This window comes from Vipera berus (assembly GCF_964194415.1).
Source record: "Vipera berus genome assembly, chromosome: 12".
Lineage (NCBI taxonomy): Eukaryota > Metazoa > Chordata > Lepidosauria > Squamata > Viperidae > Vipera > Vipera berus.
Window position 1 is genome coordinate 10440859 of NC_138215.1, and position 17377 is coordinate 10458235.

At 43.2% G+C, this 17377-nt stretch overlaps 1 protein-coding gene and 1 long non-coding RNA gene across 3 annotated transcripts in view; one reads left to right on the forward strand and one right to left on the reverse strand.

Annotated features, from left to right (window-relative positions):
- The window catches only part of KLHL25 (kelch like family member 25), a 21549-nt gene continuing 4172 nt past the window's right edge, over nucleotides 1–17377 (reverse strand). Inside the window, exons 2-3 of the mRNA XM_081337753.1 lie at nucleotides 4480–6301; nucleotides 1–510 (exon numbers count right to left, since the gene is read on the reverse strand). Of these exons, the coding sequence (XP_081193879.1) occupies nucleotides 4515–6284 (1770 nt within the window). The 5' untranslated portion in view covers nucleotides 6285–6301 and the 3' untranslated portion in view covers nucleotides 1–510; nucleotides 4480–4514. The remainder of the gene's footprint in view (nucleotides 511–4479; nucleotides 6302–17377) is intronic.
- The window catches only part of LOC308673789, an 18169-nt gene continuing 13421 nt past the window's right edge, over nucleotides 12630–17377 (forward strand). The window contains exons 1-4 of one of the 2 annotated variants that reach the window (XR_014027740.1): nucleotides 12630–12689; nucleotides 13285–13377; nucleotides 13787–13930; nucleotides 15147–15311. This is a non-coding gene — a long non-coding RNA (uncharacterized lncRNA). Of the gene's footprint in view, nucleotides 12690–13284; nucleotides 13378–13786; nucleotides 13931–15146; nucleotides 15312–17377 lie in introns of those variants that run through there. The other variant, XR_014027739.1, reaches the window with a different exon arrangement.

Genomic DNA, 17377 nt, shown 5'->3' on the forward strand with positions numbered 1-17377 from the left:
GCAATATTACACTTTCATCCAGTGCACTCCAAAAAGAAAAGTCCCACTCATGCAAGACAAATAGTTTTATTAACATCTACTAGAGTTCCTGGTAACATCAAAGTATAAATCAACGTCACCAACAATATCTGGTGCAATTCAAGCCCTTGCTGATATGGTTGTGCTTCATCCCCCCTGGAGAAGGGAATTTATGAAGTCCTTGAATGGAAATCATCAAGGCTTTTTAAGGCTACTTCTTCATACTACCTGGGACCAAAGTGATACCTGCAAGGAACAGACAAGACGGTCCTTATAGAAGGATTTTTTTCCCCGCTGCTTTGTTCTCTTTTCCTTGGAGAAAGTCAACAGGAGTGCTCTGCCTTTCCATCCATCCAAGCTTTAGGAACCAATTGAGATCCAAAGATCTCATACCAATAGACTGGATTGTGTGTGAGCAATCAGAAAGCAAAGCTGGTGTCTCCAGCTACTGGTGTAGCTTCCATTGTAATATTGATGTAGCAAATGCTTCATCTGGGGAGAGAGAAAAACAGCTAATTAACAGCCGGGTATTTGTAGAGGTGAGCATTTAATTATAACCAGTGGTGACCCATGAATGGATGGATGTTCTAAATAAGGCAGATATTTGATGCATGGATGAACGTTCTAAGGAAAGGCATGTAAAATCAACCGTCTTCCCCAAAGACATGCACCCCAAATAATAACTTCATATTTCTGGTCTGTCACCACATTAAGAGCTTACAAAGCTACTGAGATTTCCTTCTTTAATATCAAATGACTATACAGGAGAAAACGTATACCTGAGATTCTCCCTCCTACTTATGGAGCAAATTTAGGATGTGTCTGTCCTCCATTTATAGAAAATGGGAGGAGCTTGGTTGCAGTATGCCACCCATCTTCTGTTAATTCAGGCTTTGAATTAGTCAAGGTAGCATGAGATAGACGATTCCTCCAAAATCATGTGAAGATAGTGGGAACATGCCCAAAGTGGGACAAAATAGAATAATACCGATACTCTTTGAGGTGGGTGAGCCACTCGTAGCAGAGTGGGTGGATCATTTTACTTGATCTTAACAGCCTTTGTTATATATGGCTGACCGAGGATACTCGGTTCGGAAATTAAGGTTTCAACCCAGGCTCAGCTTGCCAAAACATGTTTCTAAACGACAGCCACTCCCCATTAGCTTGCCCTGATAATCAGGCTTTGGAGACAAATTTCAACTTAGCAGAAACAGCTCATCTGCTGTAGCCACCCAGATCCCCCACCCATATTAAATTATAGGTGCCAATATTTCCATCAAGCACAATTTGTTTGCAGGTGGCAACTAAAGTCACAGAACCATGTCAGCCACTTTTAAAAAGTGAAAAAAGGGGGGAAAGCTAGCAGGAAATGGTTCTGGATTCTGCGGGCCGAAGACCTCCTGTCCTCCAAGCTTTCTGTCGTCCCCAGAGAAAGCCTACAAGGATTAAATAGGGAGGCAGGACAAAAAGGAACGAAAGACCAGGATGGGCTCGCGTGATTTCACTAAGCGCTAACATGGTTTGATTAATCTTGGCTTAGTGTGGTTTGCTCACAATATGTGGTTTGCTCACAATACAACCATGAATTACAGTTCAGCAACTCCTGCTGCATATCAGGTATGAAGGCGGTCTAGAGAGAAGGCAAGAGAGGAAGAAAGTCTGAATGAAAGAAGGGGCGCCCAACAGCTTGAGGTCTCCAACTTCAGCAGCAAACGCCAGGAGTCTGAAGGACCCACAGCCTCTTGTCTCTGTTGAGGAATAGGAAAGTGGCTTGTTGTTTATCTATCTGGTGGGCAACCTACAATCTTCCTCCACCCATAATATTAGGCAATGGAAGTCCTGGGCAAAAAGTGTGGGGCAGAAGCACGTACACAGAATTAAACAAGATTGTGGCATAGATTCAGCTGCAGTCATTGCAGGTTTGGATACCTCCTCCTCAACCTGTAGCCCATTCTATTGTTCTGCGGCTAGCTAAAGGCAGATTTGATTCAGAACAGAACTGTTTAAGATGGCAACACCCTCAGCCACTGTGGTGTTCATTTGAATCAAAGTTTGAGAGCTGGAAGTTACCCAAACTGTAGGAGTAGCTGAATCTTGAAGGCCTTCACAAGTTGGGCTCAGAAGGGGACACCAGCTTTGTGGAATCAACTGCCGGTTGAGCTCCGGATGGCACCGGATCTCCGCTCCTTCCGGCGCGGGTTAAAGACCCACTTATTCGAACAAGCTGGCCTGGCCTGATGGGGAGTTAATTTAGGGTTTTAAATATTTGTATATTTTATTGTTTTATTTTGGGCATTAATTTAATTCTATTTTAACTTTTGTATTTTTGTATTTTTATTATATGCCCTGTTCACCGCCCTGAGTCCTTCGGGAGAAGGGCGGTATAAAAATTTAATAAAACGTAAACGTAAATGTGCGGGCCACAGACATTAGACCAGGGGTCTTCAAACTTGGCCCTTTTACGACTTGTGGACTTCAACTCCCAGAATTCCTCAACCAGGCACATTGACAACTATGTCTCAGGCAACAGATCATGGTTAAGCAGCTACAACTTGACATGAAATGCAAGTCAAGAAATAGTTTTTTAAAAACTTAGCTAATAAGCAGGTTGACATTAAGAACTGCCAATTCTTCCTTTTCCTAATTTTTCTGACTCTCCCGAATTCTTTTTTCAGAACTTCAGCACAATGTCTGGGGGCGGGGGGGGGGAGAAATCTTTTAAATCTTGCCCTGTAACAGGGTAGAGGACCCCAAACAAAAGCAGCTTCGAAATGAAAACATTGGCTATTCAGAAGACCTTCTTACTCTGAGCCAAGACGAAAGAGATCTCTGGGAATCACAAATGTAAGAACAAAGAAACCTCACCAGCCAAAAAAAGTTGCAAGAGGCTGGAGCATGCTAGAACAATATCTGCATTGTCTAAAGGGATTTCCCAGGGAGAAAAACTGGCTGTTGGGAAAAATAAATAAATAATGGCTCGGCCTTTATTTCAGTTTTAAAAAATCCTCCAGCGCTGTCTCAAAATATACTCAAAAGCATTGGCTACCGATGTATCTGGCTTTCAGCCTTCAGATGCACCTGCGTGACAGACATATAAATTTTATTTCCACCGCGAATGCAAAACTTAAACGGAGCTTGAAAATGGACTTTTCCCACGCATTGCAAAAGTAATTAAGGGTTGAACGACAGCTCAGAGGCGCCTGGGCTGTAGGAGCAGGATTTGGGAGCTGGGGAAAACTGTCACGGCTGAGCTGAGCTAGAATTTGGAAAAAACAGTTATTAATCTGAATAAGTCCAGTGAGAAGAGAGGGCAGTGTCACTGCGAAGCAGAGTGCTTTTGTTTCCATATGTGCTCACACAGAGCTCCGTCCTTTGTAGACAGACAAAAGAAAGCTATCTGGACACATACAGTAAGCAAAGCCAAAATCAAATCTACTACAGGGTAGATGAGTGTAATTTGCAAATCTAGCCACACAATTACTGGAAGAACTGTTCTGCCTCTAGCCATAAAGATAGAAGCTGGGCTCCACTACTGTACAATTAATTTTAAGGTGCTCTTTAAAATGTTTCTTTAAGCTAAAGAAACAAGCTTTTTTCCCATAGCACCGTTGCCTTTTTGTACCTTCAGCTGAGGCTGCATATAGAGCCTTGGTGGAGCAGTGGGCTAATGCCTCCTTAAGTAACACCAGCTGCCTGCAATTAGTGCAGGTTCGAGTCCCACCAGGCTCAAGGTTGACTCAGCCTTCCATCCTTCCGAGGTAGGTAAAATGAGGACCCAGATTGTTGGGGGCAATAAGCTGACTTTGTAATAATGCCGCTTGGTGTGTGTGTGAAAGCCCTAATAAGCAGGCATATACATAGAATGAAGGCTACTGCTAAGCTTGTAAGCCGCCCTGAGTCTTCGGAGAAGGGCGGGATATAAATGGAATTAAAAAAAATATATAGGTGTAGGTGTAATGAGCCTGTATGTTGGGAACTGACCATGGGGGATTGGGCCCAGAGCCTTGGGAATGGTCAGATGACAGACAGCGTAGCCCTCAGATGGTTAATGAGTGGGTCAAAAAGCTCTAAAGAGACCCTCCCTAACTTCTCAAGTGTAAAGGAGACGGGAGAGGACGAGCGTGGTAGCGTGGTGGCCTGGAGGTGGAGCTCTCGCCCCACAATCAGGAGGATGTGAATTCGGAATTTCTCTCTCTGGGCACAATGAGTGTTTGTCTGCTGCGAATTCTGCATAGGCGTCAGGAAGGGCATCCAGTCAGTAAACGCTCATTTCCATTCAGTTGGTTGTTTTTTTTAAAAAAAACCTAAACAAAGTTCAAGACATAAGTATCCAAATTCATTTTTCCCCCAACATTCTTTTCTCAGATCTTCTATACATGTGAACTGCAGATATTTCCACCTTAAAAGGGCTTTCCTGCAGAAAAAAAAAAGACAGGCGAGTCTTGAAAAAAAATATCTTACCTTTTGTGCTCCACTGTAACCAGTGCTCTTGACTGTCAGGCCGGTAAGTGTTTCCATGTGCTAACAAAAGCTGTGGGGATGAGGGAGTAAGGCACTGTGGTGATACAGTTCCAGGTGTCCGAAGTGGGGTCATAACAGTCCAATGTTTTGCATCTCTGGGTCCCAAAGTAACCCCCTACCACATACAGCTTGTTTCCTGAAGCCAGCGCATGACAGGACATCCGCTTAGCTGTCATATCCCCAATCCGGGTCCACTGATCCGTTTCACAGTTAAAACGGTAAGCGGAAGCTGCGGTGTATTCTGTGTCTCCCCCCATGATGAAAATCTGGCTACCCAAGACGGCAGCTGCCGTGTAACGCCAGGGTTGAGGACACTCGGCTTTGATAGTCCACCGGTTCTCTGTCGGATCATAGCACTGGACTTTGGACACCATATCCCGGTGAATGCTGGTTCCACCAAACACGTAGAGCTTGAGCCGCGCGCTCACAACGGCAGCATTGCTGACGCCATCCCTGAGGGGAGCGACCATGGTCCATTTGTTGGCAACCGGGTCATACTTCTCCCCCTGCTTCAGCGAAACCGAAGGAGAAGCAGGAAAGACCCCCGCCACTGCAGTGTGACCACCCACCACATAGAGGCAATTCTCGAGCTCGGCGGAACCATGTCCAAACCGAGCGATCAGCATAGGGGCAGCTTTGGACCACTCTTCATTAACTGTATCATAGACCCAGACGTCCTTGGACACTCCATTTTCTGAGCCTCTCCCTCCAGTGATGTAAACTTTGCAGCCAATAGCACACGCGCTGAACTCTTTCCGTGGGCTTGGCAGGTCTGATTTAGGGATGATCTCTTTTGCTTTGTGGTCGACTTGGTATACTTTGTCACACATGAATGTCTGCCCCCCTAAGATAAGCAAAGTGTGCCCAGCTTTGCGGGGCTTGGCGCAAGGACTGGTGACCACCCCATCGTTCTGCAGGATTTTCTTCTTGCAACGAAGGGCCTCACCCATGATTGCCTTGTTCTCCTCCTCTGTGGTGATCAGCTCCTCGTAACTCATGGCTTCTTTGAGGCATTCTGAAGGCAGCAATGCCAACCGCACGTTCTTTAGAAGTTCTGGGAGAAGAGGCTTCCTTTTGTCCAGGTCATATTTCACCCAATGGATAACGGCCTTGAAGACCTTCTCTTCATCCTCAATGTCCAGCTCATCGCTGGAGATCAAGTCCAACAGTGTATCCTTGGAGAGATTGTTAAATTCATCGCTCCTGTGGATTGTCTCAAAGTTGACCAGGCACATCCTCCAAGAAAACTCATAAAGCCTCTTGCACTGGTGAGCATCTGACAGGACCATCATCCCCAAGCAGTTGGAAGGACAAAGGTTCTTCTCAAGGAACTCAGCAGCTGCATCTCGGACGTCATGAAACTGCAACATGTCTCCTGCTTCCAGGAGGGACTCTGCATTCTCCTCATTGATGATGATCTTGGATGAGTAAGCATAGTCCAGCAGCAGCTCCAACACCTCTGGATGGAGGCTATCGTGGAAATTCACTTTGTCCCCTAAGCTCTCGCGAAGGCCGTTGCTGAACATGGCTTCAAAATATCTACTGGATGCAGCTAACACTGCTCGGTGACACGCAAAGGATTTATTCCCCGCAGAGAGGGTAACATCAGTGAACATACAATGTTTTCTCATAGTATTGAGGTGAGACAAGACACAGTCTGAATGAGAGGCTTTGTGGAACAGCAAGATATTCATTGAGCCGGTGCTGGTCCTGGATTTACGGTTCTCATGGACACTGACTGACATGACTCCTGGAGTGCGACCTGTACAAAGAGGAACAAAGAACATTGTTATTTTCAAATAATTGTGGTTGAGAAAACCAAACACAGTGGGATTTAACATTGGGAAGACTCGGAATGAAATTAGGGTGACCTTGTGCTTAGTTGTAATTTCTCAGCCTAGTATATACATAAAAAGGTAAAGGTAAAGGTTCCCCCACACATGTGTGCTAGTTGTTTCCAACTCTAGGGGCCGGTGCTCATCTCCGTTTCAAAGCCAAAGAGCCAGCGCTTTGTCCAAGGACATCTCCGTGGTCATGTGGCCGGCATGACTAGACGCCAAAGGCGCACGGAACGCTGTTACCTTCCCACCGTAGTGGTCCCTATTTTTCTACTTGCATTTTTACGTGCTTTCGAACTGCTAGGTTGGCATAAGCTGGGACGAGTAACAGGCGCTCACTCTGCTACGCGGCACTCGGGATTCGACCCGCCAAACTGCCGACCTTCTGATTGACAAGCTCAGCGGCCTAACCCACTGAGCCACCGCGTCCCTTAGTATATACATAGCTGTTTAAAAACAGGTTATACGTCATATAGACGTTGTTAGAATAAAGGTGGGTGATAAAGAGTATTGTAGTATAAACATAACTGCTGTAAGCTGGCCAGAGTTGCTTAAGATAGACATTAAGGTAGGCACCAGGCTGCATTAATAGAGGGACAGAATCAAGATCATGTGAAGTATTAGCACCGCTTTACAAAACCTTACTAAGACCACACTTGGAATACTGCATCCAATTTTCATCACCACAATATAAAAAAAAGATGTTGAGACTCTGGAAAGGATGCAGAGAAGGGCAACAAAGATTATTAGGGAGCTGGAGGCTGAAACATATGAAGAACGGTTGTAGGAATTGGGTATGTCTAGTTCTAGTAGTCAGTCGACAGGAAGGAGTGCATAATGCAATAATGGATGAGTTCTTGATCTCATTGTGGATGAATAGAATAAAAGGGTAAGATTCAAGTTGTGCTTTACAAAAATCTTGCTCCAAGGACTTTCCCAATTATTCCTCTTGCTGGACTGACAACACTAAAAATCAAAATTAGATAATCTGCTGGCGTATTTGCTCTCCATTTCTCCTGGATGCCAAATCACACCTTTCTGTCAGTTTCCCTAATCCCATCTCCATTTCCCTTCTCACCCACAAACAAAAAAAAATGTCCACATTGCTACATTCATATGTTTGTGCCAAGTAACCATTACACTTTGGAAAAAAAACAACAACAACACAAGGTCTTAATTTTAAGTTTCAGGCCAAATTTCCTCGTTGGTTAAAGCATCTGGTTTTCCATTCACCATCTCCCTGTTGGCTCATTTTTATTTTTCTTAATGGCGGTGGGTTGTTTGTGTTATTTGGGGGGGGGAAATTTTATATTTTTAAAAATAAATAACAAAAATATAGAAGAGAGAGCTTCAACCTTAGAAAGCAAAATTTGTGGTGGCTGCCATCTTCTAAGGGACGTTGGAAACTCCAGTTTTGCAATGCCAAAAAAAGGTTGAGAGACTGGATTTGGGGGGGGGGAAACCTTCTAAAAAGCTGTCCATTATTCTCTTCCCAAGAGAAAGCTCAAATGAACCATGGCGTCACCATTAAGAGTACTCCAGAACTGCAAATTGAGCCTGTGGTTAGAGCATTTCAAGACTGCAGACTGATCCTCGGTGATTAGAGCACTCCACGATTGGAGGTTGTGTTACTTGAGTTAGGATAATTAATAGCTGATGTTAAACCTTGCGTTTGTATGCACTCAGTGCTTCTTATTTTGTAATTCGTACACTCGGTAGGGTTTATTTTTGAGCAAATGTCTTCTGCACTGTTGAGGTGGAAGAGTGAACCAGGAAGTGAAGCTCTCCCTTCTGTTGAAAGTTTGCTTCTGGTACGAATTACTTAAGCTATTCTTGCTCAGGCAGTTCTGCAGCCCTGGAGGATCCATTCATACTGAGTTATATTGTATTGTCCACTAAGTTGTTTTAAGGCTTTCCATTAAACCAGGCAGGTCCAACCCATGACCCGCCCGTGGCCCTGGACAGACAGTAATGTGGTCCCACAAGGTCATAATAAAAAATATAGAAAATAAAGGAAGTTATTTATATACATTAACTATGATGACAGGATAGCAGTGTTCCAATATCTCAGGGGCTGCCCCAAAGAAGAGGGAGTCAAGCTATTCTCCAAAGTGCCTGAAGGCAGGACAAGAAGCAATGGGTGGAAACTAACCAAGGAGAGAAGCAACCTAGAACTAAGGAGAAACTTCCTGACAATTAGAACAATTAATCCATGGAACATCTTGCCTCCAGAAGTTGTGGGTGCTCCCAACACTGGAGGTTTTAAAGACAAGCTTGGACAACCACTTGTCTGGAATAGTATAGGGTTTCTTGCCTGAGCAGGGGGTTGGACTAGATGACCTCCAAGATCCCTCCCAACCCGGTTATTCTGTTCCCCGTGGCCCAAGACAACTTCCTTTCATTCAATACGGCTCAGGCAAGCCAAAAGGTTGGATACACCTGATCTAAACTACGTAGGTGAATCACTTTGAAGGTATGAAATCACTCGATGAACATTTTACAGCACTGTTCTTCTGGTTTGATGTTTAGAGATGATCGCATTGCATTTATTTCCATATAGTGCCAGTCTTTGAACAATCTTGTAATAGCAAATATTTTTCGTAAATTGATTTGTATTTAATTAAAAGAATAACTCCATGTTCGTGCAATTGTAATACTTCACAAATACAGGCAGTCCTAGTCTTACGACTTTTTTTTTAGTCACCGTTCGAAGTTACGAAAAAGAGTGACCTATGATCGTTTTTCACACATTTACAACCATTGTAGCATCTCCATGGTCACGTGATCAAAATCCGGATGCTTGGCATGTATCTATGATGGTCACAGAGTCCCAGGGTCATGTGATCCCCTTTTGCAACCTTCTGACAAGCAAAGTCAATGGGGAAGCCAGATTCACTTAACAACCGTGTTACTAATTTAAGAACCAGCAGCGATTCACTTAACAAATGTGGCAAGAAAAGACGTAAAATGGGGCAAAACTCATTGAACAGATTTTTGACTTAGTAACATAAATTTCGGGGCCAGTTGTGGTCGTAATGATGGCTAGGAATGTCTGCCGTGGCATCTATTACTTCTATTTTTCAAATCCAGCAAAATGTTTCAAGCAGAGGACATTTAATCTGGAGACTTTATAGAAGCCAAAAAGTAAATTAAAAAAAAAAGAATAAAAACCTTCAGCATTCCCTCAATTGCCCTATTTAAAAATCTGCCTACACAGAGAATCATGTTTCGCTGGTAGAGACAACAATCTTTGCAGAGAAATGGGCATTATCATCAGCAGGAGCAGAAGCATGCTGAGCTCAAGTCTTTACTTTAGATTTTATATTTTTTTTTACTATTTGTAAAATAAATAATTCATTTCACAGTAGACATAAAATGCAGAATTTATTTATAAAAAGTATTGACTGCTTCAATCCCAAGAGATTTTAGGAAGTGTAGGAAAATATAAAACACAGCAAAAGAGCGCATAATATTAGTACAATCAAAAGCCAACCATTCTGGTGCTCAACTATTCTATTTAAGCAACAGCTGAAGGCTTGCTGGGATATCCAACTTTCCATTAGTTGTTTTTTGTTTTTAAGGCCACGGTATTCTATAGGAAGGGACGCGGTGGCTCAGTGGGTTAGGACACTGAGCTTGTCGATCAGAAGGTCGGCAGTTTGGTGGGTCAAATCCCGAGTGCCACGTAACAGAGTGAGCGCCTGTTACTCATCCCAGCTTCTGCCAACCTAGCAGTTCAAAAGCACGTAAAAAATGCAAGTAGAAAAATAGGGACCACTACGGTGGGAGGGTAACAGCATTCCGTTCGCCTTTGGCGTCTAGTCATGCCGGCCACATGACCATGGAGACGTCCTTGGACAAAGCACTGGCTCTTCGGCTTTGAAACGGAGATGAACACCGGCCCCTAGAGTTGGAAACGACTAGCACGCATGTGCGGGGGAACCTTTACCTTTTATTCTATAGGAGAGGACCCCCATTGAAAACACACAGTTCAGACCCTTTCTATCATCTCTTGCAATGGGAGGGTAGCTTTCCTAATTCTCTTCCTCTGTCTCCTTTCCAGCTCCAAGCTGTGCAGTCTCTTGTCTCACCTCCCTCCTTAGGATGTGTTTCCTTCTTCTTGGGATAGTGTTATATCACTGTAGTCCATACAGAATAAAGAATAACACAGCTGGTAGAGACCTTGGAGATCTTCTAAACAATCTCTTGCTCAAACAGGAGACCCTATCCCAATCCAGGCAACTGGCGGTCCAATCTCTTCTTGAAAACCTCCAGTGATGGAGCACCTACAACTTCTGGAGGAAAGCTGTTCCATTAATTAGTTTTCACTCTCGGGAAATTTCTCCTTAATTCTAGGTTGGATCTTTCTTTGGTAAGCTTCCATCTATTAGTTCTTGCCTTGCCCGCAGATGCTTTGGAGAACAGATCAATCCCCTCTACTTTGTGAGATCCCCTCAAATACTGGAAGGCTGCTATCCTATCAGCCCTAGACCTTCTCTACATTTGACTAGATCTTCCCAATTCCCACAACCATTCATTGTACGGTTTAGTCTCCAGTGCCATAATCATCTTTGTTGCTCTCCTTTGTTGCCCTCTTTCTAGAATCTCAAGATTTTTTATTTATTTTTTGTATCATGGTGACCACAACTGGACACAATATTCCAAGTGTGGTCATCTCACCACCTCCTCCTTCATAGGCACAATGCATGACACTATAACAGGGAAGATACCCGAAGGAGGAAAATAAAGAATTTTGCCAGTGTTTCTTTCTTTTTTAAGATGCTTTGGTGGGGAGAAAGTATCTTCCTAGGAACCTCTGCTCTTCTAGATAATAATAAAATCAATGATGCTTCATTTTCTTCTGCAGAGAGGAAAGCTTGTGGTTTTATCAAGCTGAATGTAGCCTGCCAATCACACTCGCAAAAATGCAGATTTGCAAAACTCAGCTTGCCAAAATAAATAAAGTGGAAGCGCACCAGGGTGATGGGTGTCTGCATGCATGCATGTTTGCAAGACAGAATAGATATATCAACTATATACATACATACAGTTTGCAAGATATGTGTGCATCTGAACTAGGATGTCGTTTCTCTGAGTCATATGTGTGTATGTATATGGTATGTGCATAATTATTTTTTGTCATGTTTTATATAGTGTATACTCAGAGCTGTATGCAATGACATCTCAATTTAATGTATGCTGATTAATGTAACAATAAAGTTATTATTGTACTCTAGCTATGTGCAGCAGATCATAAGTTAACCAAACTTCTTCCATACACCCAGCTTTTATTGGCCTTCTCACCTGCCTCTTTCTAGTGACTCACCTGGATTCTTACACATGTGACAACAAAACCTTGCTAAAGGTATTTACTCATACAGAGTATTCAGTCCCAATTTCTAGAAATTATTTTGCTGCGTATCATCCATACTACTCACAGTTTATCATGAATGAAATGTAGCTTGAAGGAACAGTCTTATTTTTGGGAAAACATTTAAGAGGAATGACAGCAAAGTTCGAATCCCAAAGGAATAATTGCAAGGAGTTGCTCTCTGCCTCGATACACACTGCTAGTTTGATGTTGTGGTTAAATGCGAGGAACTAGAATTTGGGCATCTGGGACTTTTACTCCCTCTAAGGGAGGGGTCTTCAAACTTGGCCCTTTTATGACTTGTGGACTTCAACTCCCAGAATCCCTCAGCCAGGCATGGGATTCTGGGAGTTAAAATCCACAAGTCATAAAAGGGCCAAGTTTGAAGACCCCCTGTTCTAAGGCATAAAAACCAGCTGGGTGACTTTGGACCACTTCTTCCTTCTCAGTCCAAAAATCATGGGCTGAGGATGGTTCTGGAGATGCTGGTTTAGTAGTGGAGTGACCCATGGTTTTGTTCTCCCTTAGATATAGAAGTTTTCTGGATTAAATTTGAGAGAATCACTGTCTCTCGGTCCTACAGTAAAAAGCTGAAAAACATCTACAGTGGTCCTCAACTTATAACTGCCATTCAATATTCTATATTTATATATTGTGTATTTTCCATGTTATATAGTTTGGTGCGGGTGGGCTTTTTTGGGTTGTGTGTGGCTATTTTTTTAATGCTGTACATGGCCCAGAGTCACATTGTTTGAGTTGGGATGGCCTTATAAATCCTGTGATAAGAATATACTTCTTCCATGCGACTATTTTGAGCTACAGGGGGAATACTTCTGATATTAATCCAGTTTGTGGTTTTTATTGCCTTGTTTGCTACATGCAGGTCAAAATGCCTGGATGATGAAGGCAATGGGACTTTCTCAAGGCAGCTTGGAGTCAAGGTGAGCAAGGTGAGGGGATCCAGGAAGAATGCAGATAGGTATCACTCATAACCTAGACAACATCAGCTCTCTTGTTGCCAAAGTTTTTGTGCATGTACACTTGTGCGCTGAGAGTTTCACCTTTGGAAAAGCAGGCAAACCTACTGTGGCAAGACAGGACTGTTCTTGTCTTTACCTTCCCACTTCGTGCAGCCCTTCCTAATCCAATCATCTTAGTTACGTCATCTAATCTAAACACAAGCTGCTGTTCTCTCCTACCCAGGTTATGGAAAAATGTTTTGATGAATTATGAAACTCTGGATTTTAGCTAGGGCAGCCGAAGGCTGGCTGATTTCTACGAGGAGGAGGTTTTAAGTTACAGAATATAAAGCCTTTCCATTTAAGTTCTTCACAAGGCTCAGAGGGACTGGAGGCAATTTTAAAAGGATACGCAAACAGCCCTGACCCCAAGCAGCTCATGAAATTTGCTGCTATCAGATATCATGCTAGTTGATTTTAAAAGGGGGCTGGACCGATTCATAAGAGGATCAGGTTATCAATGATTACTCTGGCTGTCTGCCTTATCAGCAATCTATTTTAAACCCCCAACTGCCAGGAATTGAGAAGAGAAGAGATCCATTGTCTTCTGTTCAAATTGGTAACCATCTTGAAGCCATCTACTTGGGAATGGGGCCACAGATACGGAACCGTAAGTGGACCATAGCTTCAGAGCTCTGTTTTTAAAGCTGTCTACGTTAAACACTTCATTTGCCCCTTGCTTTGAATAAAAAGTGCAATTGATCCACACAAACAAGCTTCAGAAAAAGAGAGGTTGAAATGTGAAAATGAGCAATCTCACACGCAGCTGCTCTTACTCAAATCTGCACCACTAAGCTAGTAAGCCACCCTACCACACTGCCATCACATAGTACTTTGGATTCAATTGAAACCCAAATTGTATTCATATAATTTATATGTAGAGGTAGAGGTATGTCTAATCTAACAATGAGAAGGGCACTAGGGGGTGACCTTAGAGCAGTCTACCAATATTTGTGGGGTTGTCACTTGCTTAGTCTGTAAAATGAGACACTACAATTTTCCATCATTTTTCCCCCCAGTTTGCAATGCATTATTTGGTGGATTCCCAACCGAGGGATACTATGCTGAAATCTTTCTGCATTGCGGGATGCTTTTAATATTTCCTAGAAAGTCTAATTCTTGCAGCAATGGACCTATAGAACAGAAAAAGCAATGGAAATCTGGTAAGAAGTGGGCTATTGTGAAGAAGAGTTATTTTGGAGTAATGATAGCTTTTAGGTGAATATGTTATTGTCAGCACTGCATTTATAAAAGTGAAGCTTGGCGGGGAAGTGTGCTTGGAGCATAAACATATTCAATCTTTTTCTTGGTGGACTAAAATAGCCAAGAATATAAGAATCCTGACAGCAGGATTTTGACTGAAAGGGGATTAAGATTATTGTGTACGATAAAAAAAAACCTAACAGTGGCCTTTCAAACTTCCAGCAAGATTTGTATGCCAAAACACAATCTAACCCACTGGTTAATAAGATTATGGTAGACATGAAATAGCTGCTTTGGATGGTTTACTCCAAATGTTGCAAACCTCTACACAACATGTTGGTGTATCCGCCCCCCACCCCTCCCTTGCAAGCTGCCTGATGTAGAGCTGACAAATTCACTTGTCAGCACTGACATTTTCTAAACCACAGACTGCAGTGGTCAGTTTCTGATCTTGAGGCCTGGGAACTGCTTGGCGCTGGTAGGAGACGTGCCTCGGCAGGCTTTATCAGTTGAAGCAGCACTAACAGCCGCTGTGGGGATGTCAAGTTGATGGGAAGACACTTCGTTGTGGTCACAGTGCAAAACTACATACGTCAAGGGGCCCAGATGTATTTTGCAATGGCTAAATATTGCTCAGCAGCCATTCCAGCAAGGAACATGGTTAAGCAATAGAGTTTAAGGAAGGCAGTCATTGTGCTGACGATCTGCAAAGGGCTGAATTAAATTACCACTCTCGATAATATGCTATACATCAGACTTACTTCTGCCCTTCCAACCGGACTCGTGGCCAGCAAAAAGGCCAATTCTTCGGCAACCGGTAGTTGCTGCCCTGTAATGTCCACAGCGACTGAAGACACCCCCCGCCCCAGTAACGTGCCTCAGTTATATCCCCATGGATCTGTCTGGCGATGCCCCAGTCCAGGGGTAGGCAACTTTGGCTCTTTTATGACTCGTGGACTTCAACTCCCAGAATTCCTGAGTCAGCATGGCTGGTTCAGGAATTCTGGGTACTGAAGCCCACAAGTCATAAAAGAGCCAAGGTTGCCTATCCCTGCCCTAGTCTCTCCAGGCTACAGAAACAATCTATTCTAACACATTCCAATTGCTTAGATAATTTTACCTGCAATGCATAAATCAGCAGCCCCAGACTTTTTTTACTGTTTTAAATAATTTAAGGTTGTAGTCATCAAGGCGGAGAAAACAAGCTTGAATCAGTCAACAGTGGCTGGTAAAACACCCAAACACTCAGGACAGTCTAGGATCGGAAGGAGACAACTCGCCATGGCTAACTTGCTGCAAGACAACTCACCACGGCCAACTTGCCATGGGACAAGTAGCTGCGGGACAATTTAACAATTCTATTTAATCACTCAAAATAAATAAAACGTTTTTTAAAAAAAATTGCCATTCACATTTCATTCGGTCCCTCCTTTTGCATCCTTTCTTCAATGATTCTATTCCACTATTTTTTTGATATCAGTGTAACTCTCGTCCTGCAGCGACCAAGTTGACCACAGCAATTTGGATGTGGCGAGTTGGCAGTAGTGAGTTGGCCAATGGTGAATTGTTCATTGGTGAGCTGGCAGTAGTGAGTTGGCCAATGGTGAGTTGGCAGTAGTGAATTGGCCATGGCGAGTTGGCAGTAGAGTTGGCCATGGCGAGTTGGCGTAGTGAGTTGGCCACGGCGATTTGGCTGTGGCTAATTGACATAGACCTGTCTAGGATTGTTACCATCTTGGTCCCTTTCAACTGGTCTCTATGATGGGGAGATGCTGCACTAGAGACAATCATCCACTTGCTACCATCATGGAGCCCAGCCCCAATGTTTCCATTTCTAGGAAGATAATTACTGAGTTGTGCCCTATTTTATGACTTTTGGGCCACAGTTGTTAAGAGAATCACTGCAGTGATGAAGTGAATCTGGTTTTCCCCATTGACTTTGCTTGTTGGAACCTTGCTGGGAAGGTTGCAAATAAAGATCCCATGACACACACACACACACACACACACACACACACACACCCCGCCCCGGGACAATGCAATTGTCACAAATACAGGCCAGTAGTCAACCACCTGAATTTTGATCACATGCCCATGGGGTGCTGCAACTGTCCTAGGTGTGAGAACTGGTCATAAATCATTTTCAGTGCTAGCTTTGAATGGGCACTAAATGAAGGATTGCAAACTAAGGACTACCTATATATCATTTTCTACATGTAATTGTCAAGTTCACTTCTTTGCCAGGCTGGACTACACTGTCCATCAGGCCAAGATTTGGTTTAGGGGAGGGGGCTGTATGGAAGGCTCCTCTTCTGGAATGGGGAATGTTGCCTCCACCGTGATTTGTTTTCCTGAGCCTTTTAAAAATGTGCCACTGTGCTTTAAAAAGCTACTTAAATTGATTTCATGGGTCAGTTTATTAGGGTTTTCCCCCCAAAAAAATTAATTATCTGTAACTGCCCTGAAGGTACAGTATGAACTTTCAAGCAACTAAAGCAAAGTATGCAGAATGCACACACAGCTGTGGTTTCAATTTAGTTTTTCCTGGTGTGGAAAGAGATTGAATTATGAAGCAAAGAACTCAACCCTGTTTCACCACACTTTTTAAATAACTGCCTATCCGTGCATTTATCCTGACCTCATCTGTCCTGTTTCACTCGCTCCAATCTCTTGATTGTTGCTTAAGATGCTGATGAACCAGCAAATTGCCACCACTTGAGCTTTCAGAAGATCAAGAGAAAATGCACTGGCAGAGAAGAAGCTGCTAGCTGCAACCCAGCTTGTTCGAGTGTATCTTAGCCACCAAATTCACAGTTGCCTTTAAAAAAAATAAGATAGCATTCTAAGACTTCTTCTCTCTTTATAGTGTGCAGGAAACAATTCTAGCAACCTTACAGGACTGCAGTAGGGAAGGCTGAAATAATAAGCTGCGCATATTATGTTATTAAACATAACATCTATTACGATAAGCAAGAGTTAGGCTTCAGAGGGTAGTTTGTTAAGAAAGCAGCAAGCCAGTCTCCTGGTTTGGGTGAAAACGCTAAACAAACCATAGACACAAATTTCCAAGATTTGCCTCACTACTCCCTCTGGTAGGTGGAGGTAAACGGGTGTGTTTGGGAAACAAGCATAGTGGTTAAATAAACCAGGTTATCACTTGAGGCCAAGCTGGATTTCTCCTGACGCCTATTGCCCAGAGCCAGCATGTATTTTAGCTGTATTCAGACTTGAGGCTAGTCAAAAGGTCTTGATTAATACATACAAAGTCCGCGACTTACGATCCAAAATCGAGCCCCAAATTTCTGTTACTGAGACATTTGTTCAGTGGATTTTGCCCCATTTTGCAACCTTTGTTGCCCCAGCTGTTAAGTGAATCACTGGAGATGTTAAGTTAGTGACACCATTGT